This window comes from Tetrao urogallus, assembly GCF_951394365.1.
Source record: "Tetrao urogallus genome assembly, chromosome: 24".
Taxonomy (NCBI): Eukaryota; Metazoa; Chordata; class Aves; order Galliformes; family Phasianidae; genus Tetrao; species Tetrao urogallus.
The window spans coordinates 4,745,375-4,755,539 of record NC_136837.1 but is presented as its reverse complement, the minus strand read 5'-3'; the positions used below and the strand labels follow the sequence as shown (position 1 = coordinate 4,755,539).

The 10,165-nt window shown below is 50.3% G+C and overlaps 1 protein-coding gene across 1 annotated transcript in view; it reads right to left on the bottom strand.

Annotated features, from left to right (window-relative positions):
- Positions 1-201: 201 nt before the first annotated feature.
- Positions 202-10,165, bottom strand: part of LOC306955233 (protein phosphatase 1 regulatory subunit 12B-like) — a gene marked incomplete at both ends in the record, with an annotated part of 50,971 nt that continues 41,007 nt past the window's right edge. Inside the window, 5 exons of the mRNA XM_079546480.1 lie at positions 202-300; positions 658-770; positions 1,290-1,473; positions 2,158-2,319; positions 2,769-2,859. Coding sequence (XP_079402606.1) covers positions 202-300; positions 658-770; positions 1,290-1,473; positions 2,158-2,319; positions 2,769-2,859 — 649 coding nt within the window. The remainder of the gene's footprint in view (positions 301-657; positions 771-1,289; positions 1,474-2,157; positions 2,320-2,768; positions 2,860-10,165) is intronic.

Below are 10,165 nucleotides of genomic sequence, written 5' to 3'. Positions count from 1 at the left end.
GCTGTGTCTCTTTGAGACACCTGGCAGCCCTGCTCTATGGACACTGCTCTGACAGCTCTCTCCATAGCACACACTTTCTCCACACGGAGCAGATTTTGGCACTCGGGTCGGTCTGCAGATATTCTGCACCTTTCAGTAAGCAAACTGCTCCCAGCTCCCTGCCAGTTGGCTCCTGAGCTTCTCATATGAACAACAGGAGAATTACTGCCACCAGCACTCAGGGGCAAAGCACTGTTTGGAGATGTTTTCACTCACCCGACTTTCCTTCACTTCCTCATTTCCATCAACGTCGTCATCATCCTAGGATGAAAAGCAGATGCTATCATGAGGCATCTTGGAAACAGTTGTGTTGCTTTCTTTTTCTTTTTTTAATATCATAGCAAGATGTTATTTATGATTTGATGTTACAGCTACGAACATTTCTACCAAAATAAGTGAGTAAGCCAGGCCTTTAAGAGCCTGTTTCTTAGATTTTACATGGACCAAAGGGTGATGCGATCGCTCTGGAAGCGCCAGTCTGAAACAGGAGCTAGAGAGAGATGGATCAAAGGGGAATCACCTGATCTGGAAGAAAATCTTAAGCTTGGTGGAACTGGAAGGAAATTCACTCAAAATATTACAAAGCAAGTTTCACTTCTCTAAGGAACCCAAACTCACATCTTTTGTTGAGAAAATGATGCCAGTGCCTCTTCGCCGCTCTTTTGGCCGCCGCCTCTCTCGGATCGACTGCTTGTTTGGAGATCTGTCGTCCAGATCCGCGTCTTCGCACTCTAGCCAAGCAAAGAAAGACTGCTTTGGTTCCAGTGATTTACATCTGCACTTCTGCTAAGGCACTACGCTTCTTTTCAAGCCAATCAAGGTCGTTCTGGCTTGTGTTCCATTACGGAGGAGTGAGTAAAGCAGATAAAATGGACTCAGAGCGCCCTGCTATGCCTGGCCTTATCCAAAACCAAAGGATTTCACTGCCTGTCAGCTCTCAGCAGATCACCACAGCATACTTCTATTCTCAGGACAAATTGCAGTAGCAGAATCAGTACCCCAGCTCTAAGATCTGAATACAACATAGACTCATGATAGTTAGTTGTTCAAAATGGAAAACTCTTCTATCCTCCTCTTCTACAAGCAGTGGCCTTTACCCCACATTATTAACACGTAACATCTGTTTTTCGAATGGCAGCTTCCCACACTGCGCCCCTCAGAACACGTAAACTCTGTGACTTTATGCACTGCAACTTCTAAAACTCATCAAAATCCCCGAGCTTCCAGTCGTCCTCCTGCTGAGCACATACCGTTCTTCTCCATCTCTGTGGCCGCAGCTGTGAAGTCTGCTGGATTCACAGAGTCAAGACCCAGATATTTATTTGTTCGAGTTAGGTAAGAGCTCGTATAAAGGAGAGGAGCTGACGTAGAAGGAGATACAGGTGTTGTGGGTTTGTCTGCTTGCACTGGGCACCTTAATCGCCGATAGACAGCCTATAAACAAACAGACATGACAACAAGTTGGCAAAACGAGAAGGAAGCAGAAGATTGGGACTTCAGGCAGCTGAATGACCTTTCAGAGGGTTGTATTTCCTTCACCACTGCTGGAAGCCACCAGTACCATCCACCAGGTCAGATACAGACTGGAACAAGCATTAACAGCCCTGTGGAGCTATGCACATAAACACTGTATAGTTCCTTTGCTAGGAAGCCTAGGATTACTGCCTTTGTCCCTACTGCCAGTAACACAGCAAATGAGTTAACTCAGAAATGATTTCGAGTGAAAAAAAACAGGAGTGATGGAAGGTGGAGAGCACTGGGCTACCCAGCTTTCCACTGCACCCAGAATATCTGTGCTATGATGGAAGGAAAAAGCCTCAGCCCAATCTGCACAGTAAGCATGGATCCAGGCAACAACGCTCTCATTAGTCTTCTCATTCCACTTCTATGATTTCCAGTTCTGCTTTCTGGTAAGAAATAGAGGAATGCAATCCTTGGCGGAGAGCAAAGGAACACCTTAACCCTCATATGTGCAACCCCTCTGAGGCAAGGACAATCCTCAGCATCTTTCCAGCACATCTGCCCCCTTAAAATAAACAGGAAACCCCCTAAGAATTTCTCTCAGCTAGCCTAAACGCTCCATCAACACAAGCAACGAGGAGCCAGGCAGGAGTTCACCTCCTCATCTGCATTTCTGCTCCACCGTGTGCGGCTCTCCGGCCTCTCACTGTCCTCAGCAGCGCTCTCAGCCTTCTCGCTCTGCTGCTCCTGAGCCTGCCGTTCTGCCCGGGAGCGGCTGAAGGTTCTCTCTGCCTCCTGAAGGTCCGTCAGCGTCACACCCTGCAAACAAAGAAAAGCCAGGATTTCTTCATTTGTGCAATTACCGTTCAGCTCTTCCAGCTCGCGCAGCAAATTTAAGGTTGCTCAGCGGGCTTCTGCTCGGCCAACCTGACGCCCGTGGGCCTCAACGTGATGCCGACCCAGAGAGAAGCGCCTCGCTGCCCTTCCCACATTTCTCAGTGTAAGCACGGCATCAGAGCGACCCAAACATTCACCATCAAGCCACCAACTAACAGGCAGCTATTCTGCTGTTCCGACGGAATGAGGACTTTGTGATCTCACTTCCAGGTGCTCGCAGGAGTATTTTATAGTAATTCCTCCTGTGTGTTTTTATCAGGGTCTCCCCGGTGCTGTCAGGGCAGCCGAGGCCCTCACACCAGGCAGTCACTCAGCAGCACAAGTCCTGCTTCCTCACGCAGCAGCCCTTCGCACCCATTTCCATCCCTCACCTGGGTGGATCTGCGTGTCTGCCGGGCCTGCCTGGATCGTGCCTTCCTCAGCGACTCGGCCTCCTCATCCCGCACCGGGGTCAGGTATGACCTGCAGGGAAAGCGACGACAAAAAAAGGCAGAAGAGGTTAACATGGAAATAAAAGTGGACGTTCTGCCCTCCCGACTCAGCGAGCTCCAGAGCTGTTGGTCTCTTCTGTACCTACAAACATCCTTTGAGCTCTGTCTGCTAGCACTGCTGCTGTTGTCTGTCTGCTCTGGGCCATCCTTCCTATGAGCAGGGGAAATGCACACATCACCTCCTCCTATCTGGGGTGTTATTTACCCCCATCCAGGTCTTACTACGCTCATTAGCAAATAACCAAACATCTCTTGCTCAGATACAGATCTCAAGAAAGAAATCCTGCACTGGCACATTCCTCCTTACATTATATTCACCATCACATCCCTGCAATCTGCTGCCTTCGTCAGTACGAAACCCATCACAGCAGAAAGCAGCAGAACTGCAGGCATCACACAAAGGAGGAACGTGGTGGAAAGGGTTAAGGAAGGAAAGAAGTGACCTCCAAGCACTGAGTAAAGTGAGCCCCTTGGTACCGAAAAGCACACAGCTGCCTCAGAGGCTGTGCCACCACTGGATTTCATCAAACGCCAGAGATCTCAGCATTATTCACATGAAAATATCTTCACTGAACTCTGCACAGGCGCTCAGAGGAGGAACTTAAGAGGAATTCAGCAGTGCTGCAGCAGAGCACAGCGGTGAGGCTCATTTCCATACCGGTGGATTGGCTTCCATCTTAGCTAAGATTAATTAGATTGGATTGTTCAGCCCGGCTAATGGGGAATGATGATTAACGCCGTCTCAGAGCAGAAGAACCAGAGTGTCTGAAATGAAATGTTCTTTTGTGGGTCTATCACTGCCACAGGTTAGCAGAGCATCAAAGATGTAGACAGGTAATTAGCCAAGAAAGGGATAAAGATCTATCGAGGAAAAATTCATTTGCCCTGGGATTCTTCGCCTGGTTTGCCCTCTGCAGACCATCTTCCCATGTAACATAATGGGCTGAACAGATTTTTCATCTGATCCAGCCATTTATTAGAAAGATTACTGACTTTGCTGCACTACCAATGAATCCTCGAGGCTGAATCATCCCCAAATCATCTGCCCCACAGCTTTGAGCCCCTCTTCATGACCTCACGCCCAGCACTGATTCAGCAGGCGCGAGGCTGGCAGCGCTGAGCAGAGGCTCCCATCAAAGGCTGTCAGAGAGCTGAGGGTGCCCCAGCTCCAGAGGCATTCAGGGTGGGTTGGACGGGGCCCTGGGCAGTGTGACCAGCAGCTGACAGCCCTGCATGGCAGGGGTTGGAGCTCCATGGCGTTTCAGGTCCCCCCCAGCTCAGATCACTTAATGCTCTGGCTGCACAGAGGTGCTTCCATGGGAATCGTGCTCTGCACCTATGGGTCAATGGGGAAGCTGGAAGAAACCAACCCAACAGCCACAGTGTGTGTTCCACCTGATAAGCCAGAACTGCTCTGAGCGTACAAGGAGGCTGAAGGCCCAGCCGTGCTGGGGCTGCAGGCGATGAATTGTGATCTGAGAGATGGCTGCAGTGGAGATGTCCTCAGCTGGGCTGCCCACACCGAACTGCACCTCCAGGCTGCAATTCGTCACCTTCAGCAAGAGCTGATCATGTGAATGCATTGCAGAGCAGCTCGTTTCTTCCCATTGATTACCCAGACAGAAACACTAGCTGTGATGGATGTTCCAACAGTGGAAGTGCCTAAAATTCAGAGCGATGATTGCCTCCTAAGAATTTGCAGCTTCGTGAACAAAAACCTGCTGTTTGATGTGCAAAAGCTTCGCTGCTCCTAGTTTTGTAGACAAGTAGCTCTCTTTGCTCCCCTTTACACTGTGCAAATGGGCTGCCCAGGTAATGGCACATTAAGGAAACAATAAGCACTTTCTGCAGGTTTTGACACAAGTAGGATAGCTGCTCTCTGCAGAGCATCCAGAAGCAATAAGCCACCTACAGGAAGAGTGCATTTGTCAAATATACTGCTAGCTAAACTCAGAGCAGTACTAAAAAAAAATCCTGAAACACACCTACCAAGTCATGGCGTAGCTAAGCATGGCGGGCAGCTTACTGCAATGGCTTTGCATTGATGGAACCCGGATCTCATGCTTTGGAGGACTGAAGGATTCAGCAGTGAGGGCACAGGAGCCACATGCATGCAGCGAGGAAGCAGAGAAAGGAGAGCAACTCTGTGCCCATAGAAGGAGGACCCAACACCCACGACGTGGTGCTGGGAGAGCACTGGATTGCAGGGATGCTCTGCTTCGTGTGAGCAAGGCGAGATTGCTGCACTCAGCACAGCTCAGACAGCACGTGCGAGCACAGCAAGAGGAACGACATCTTGCCTCCTGCTCCTTCCCACACCTCCCCTCTGCTCCTCCAGAATTGATAAAAAATAGGAGTATTTTAAAGCACCGTTAACAATTTCGCATCCAACCTGCAGCAGTGACTTAGCATTCAGGTGAGCACATTTTGCGGCACAGCCGGGCTGAACTCAACTGCCTGCTGACTTCAGGTTTCCATTTACACAACTCCCTGCTGCTCGGAGCTCACCAAGGCCATTTTACGAGCATGAGGGGAACGAATTTTCTGATGCAAATCAGCAGAGCCACTGCACAGCGACGCTCTGCTTCCTCTGAGGAAGCAGCCACAGCCTGTTTCTGTAGTGCTGGAAGAAGGCGGCTGTGCTGCACCACTTCAGATGCAGACAGCAGACAGCACACCTGCAGGAGTGACTGAAAGGAGGCAGCAAGCTGGGATGCAGCCACACAGCAGGGCTGGGCTGCGTGCTGTGTGAAGAGCGATGCACTGCTCTCCAAAGCAGAAGAACTGCAGATCACAGCAAGCTGAAGGAGACAGACAGCAAAAGTGGCGTGTAAACAATCACAGAGATTTTGATTTGTAAGTAATATGATGCTTAATGAAGTGCATTATCTCTGCCATCCTAATGCCAGCAAAAAGCATACGGTCCATGCAGATCTTTAAGGAAATGACCCAACACGTTGTGTTTCCTTGCAAAAAGCCACCGATTTTCACTGTTAATTCTTTTAATTGGGGCACTATGACACAAACACGGATCCCAACTGCTCACCAGCAGCTCAAGTAGCAGCAATGAAACACGAATAGAAAGGGAGAGGCCAAGTAGGGCAAATGACAGCCTGGATATCCAAGCTGGCAAACCAAGGATGCAACCAAACCCGCAATAGAGAATCTGTGCTGCAGAGAAAGGAGATGCCATGGAGGGACAACTGCCACGTAAAGGGCAAATGGTGCAGAATAAGAAGCACCAATCTCTGCTAAGGGACACACAGATAATGTGATGGTGACTCCCTGATTGCTCAGTTCAAATCCTCCTCCTAATTCAGGAGTTCGACTTGCATTCCCAGACACAACACCAGAGGCCGTATCAGAAGCCAGGACGAGGCTTGTGACTCCTCCAGCTCTGGGGGAGATGGGTAAGGGGAGCCAGGCACAGGCGACTTGTTGGCAAACAGATGGCAATCCATCCCATCCAACCTACCAACACGTTTGGAAAAGCTTTTTGCAAAAGCACGAGACCACTGTTCAAAACCCTGCAGGCATTTCAAACATCCTTACCACACAGATCTATCTATAGCTGTACGGTGATCAAAGGATGGAAGAAAAGCCCAGAGAAAGTCTGAAGCACTGATACAGCTCCTCTGGAAGGGACTGGAAAAGTACAGCATCCCAGCAATGCAATCCTACGGCCTGGAAACTTGCCATTAGCTAAAGAACTATCCATAAACTGGGGAGGGAAGAGCAGCAAGAGCAGGTTTCATAGGAAACAACGCTGACAGCGGTTCCAAAATACAGCTCCCTAAGTTAGACGTTAAAGCAGCGAATCAATCATTGATAGTTACACGAGGACAGCTGGGCAGCACGCTCTCCTGCACTCACATCCAACAACGGGTTTCTCTTCTTTGCTGTTTATCCCCATGCCAACACGTCGTGTGCATCAGCACGCAGCCAACAGAAACTTCTGTCACAGAAGTCGCCATAAAACTGGCCATAATGCAGCAAGAGCATTCAACAGGCAGGAGAGGACGACGCATCCGACTGCAAACGATGAAACGGGGATGGGGGGGGACAGCCAGGCAACGCTGAGGTGTTTCATAAGCAGAGGACAAAAGGATAACAAGATTTCAGAGCCACGCTCTTAAAAGCACTCTGCAGCTGTCCTGAAAAGGCTCCCCTGAGGATTTCCCATTTCCAGGCCTTTGCTCTCCCCTCACCAGCCGGGACCAGCATGGGAGAGCTGTCACTGTGTTCCAATCTGGACTGTGAATTTTCAGCTCACGGAATCTCAAAAGCCTGAATTTCAATCACCTCTTTACAGTCTGATTTGCAGTTTAACAAGCACAGGATGAAATTCCCTATCTGTGACAGCTTCGCTTTGCCCAACGCATGCAGGTTCTGATCTGAGATTATGAGGCTGGTGATCTTTGTCACCTGCTGATCGCAACAAGCCCCCTTTATCCCTCCTCAGAACTCGGCTTTGATGCCACGTTTACAATGGTTCCAGGTTACAGCACGGCAGCTGCTGTTTGAGGAGCACTTCCACTCTGCTGCGCTCATCTCGTGTGCTGCTCACAAAGCAGGGAGCTCCTGCAGGGCAAACAGCTCGATGCCAGCCCTCTGCAGGCTGCTCACAGCGGTGCAGAGCAATGAGAGCTGCTCTCACTGAGCCCTGCTGCTCCTCTGAGCCCCACGGGCCCTGGGTTTCCTCTGCAAGGAAAGGAAAATCAGTGCTGTCACCTCTCGAGCCACGTCTGGAGCAGGGGGACACAGGGACACAGGGACACAGCACACAGGCTGGAAGCTTTCAGATGATCAATGCTTTCCCTCTGTATCAACGGAGGACCCTTAGCATCACGGTGATCATGGGCCTGAAACTGACACCCTTGTCTGGAGGCGGCTTGCTGGTGCTCTGAATCTAGATCCTTCCAGATATCTAATGGACACATTTCTAATGGACACATTTCCCCTTTGTCTGAAACAACAACAAATAATTCAGGATTTTTTTTTTCTGCAAGAAAAAAAGCGAAGAGTGCTGCCAACACACAGCAAGCCAGCAAGACGTCCTCCCTGCTGAACCTCCCTGCAGTCATCGAGTGCAATTAGCTGCAGTCTCACAAGAGCAAAGCCCTCCAGGTTGGAATACCTGGAAACTGGGTTTGTTCAGCACACCGGGTGCCAATGCCCATTGCTGAGCAGTGCATCACTGCATCGCAGAACAAGCACCCCTGTCTGCAGTGCTCAGAGGATGAACCTCCATGTCTAAGAAACCGCTGCCCAAAACAGAAAGGGATGAAACTCCATCTCCTGCAGCAGGCAGGCAAAGATGCACGTGCTTTACCTCCCTCGGTATTGCTCTCTCATTCTGAAGCAAGCAGCAAGTCAAACACTGCAATGTGACATTTTAAACGACCTCGAGCAGTTCTACGACAGCCTTCCCAAAAGTTGGTTTCCGTGTCGAGGCAAGGCAGGACGTTCTTGAATAAAATGCACTCAACACAAACCTGAGTATCTGCCACACTGCCTTTCACAGCCACCAAACCCACAGAACTTGCTGGCCGTGAGCAGCACGCAGCTGCTGAGCTACAGGAGCCTTTGCAAAGCGCTCCGCCGGCTGGCAGCACTGCACGGCCTTCGGCTGCCACCCCGTGGAAGGAGGCGCTGAGCTGCTGCTGCAGAGGTTCAAGGGATGCACGCAGGCATGAATCGGCCCCGGCTCAATTACTGAAAACATCACCGAATGTTAATAATGCATAACAAATTCCCATTTCCTACTGAGCTAAGGTTGCAATTTCTTAGCGTGTGCCAGAGTCTCCGGTTCAATTTCATGACTCCGCTGTTCTCAGGAGCAGAAGATTTATTAAGTTGGCTCAAAAACTCGTTCTGTAGCAGCCCTGGGTCACTGCTCGGCTCTGCCTGCTCCTCCACCTTCAGCATCCACGGGTCGGTGCTGTGGAGCAAAGGATTTGGCAGAACAGCTGACTTTGTGCTACACAAACTCCCAGCCGGACCCCCAGCTCAACCGCAACCATTTCAGGTTCACTCTTTAGTTTAATGCCAGTTTGGGGCACCGTGACACGTCAGAATCCTGGTCAGCAAACACCCACACCCCGGAGTCCAGGTGATGGTATGCAGATGGAGCCGGAACCCGTGAACAGAGCTCCTCTTAGATTCAATAATTAAATCTGTGAAACACATTAGCGGGTGGGATTAGTAGGGAAGGAGGAACCGCACACAAATTCTGCACGTAGGAAGGGAGGAGAAAAGGCAGCTTTACCTTCTGCTCGCTCCATGCCGTCAGGCTGCTGTTACATTGCTTAGCTCAAGCAGCGCCCGCTTCATTTCCTTGCCCATTCCTGGAGGATCCCACATATATTGATGCTCAGAGTTAGCAGGCCAACCTCCACCCCGAGCTCCTCCGCCCAACTCCAGTGCCAAAATCCCCCCTTCCTCGCCCTGAGCACAGCACCAGCCGTGGGCAGCTGAGCACACACCTGCTCGCTCGCCCTGCAGGAAGGCAGGCTCAGCACTGACCCCCATCCCACACCCCGACCTTTTTCCAAATAGAAATGCAGGCTGATTTCTGATACAGCGGCAGCAGCCGCGCTGCTTCCCAACAAGGAAAACCCAGCGGCCCCAAGAATTCCTGCCCTCCCACATCATCTGCACCAGCAGCCCTTTAAAAAAAGGACAACTTTATCTGAAAGCGATTGGCTGCAGGAGCACGGCAGATAAAGGCTCTCAGCAGCAGGTGCCACATGATTGCTCACTTCTTCACAGGACCTTTTAACTTTTCGTTTTCCAAGGCCTGGCACAGATGGGAGCTTCCCTTCCCCCATCCCCAGCACTCAGGCTGCCCAGGGAACTGTGAGCACTCAGTGAGGATGAGGAGACAAACGCTGCTGTCACAGGCAGCAGCACAGCACTCACAGCTTTCTCCATCGGTTCCTCTCCAGTGATGTTTAAGCACCTCTTGAGTTCAAGTTCCACGGTTTAAGTCTTTAAGAGGTCAGGATCTCACTGTGGCTTTGTTTTATGAAATAAGAAGGGTTAACGTATCAGGGAACCCCACTCACCCTGGAGGAGTCAAGTTCTGAATTTGGACAGGAATCACGAGGCAAAAGGGCCGAAGGACTCGCCAAAAACTGTTCATCTAGTAGTGCTGGTGGAGGAGGATTTAGTTATTAATATATTATTAATATACACTACTATAATTAGCAGCTGGATCCTTAGAATGAAGAACGGATTCCTCTTGGGAACAAAGCAGAAAAGAGAAATATTTGCCA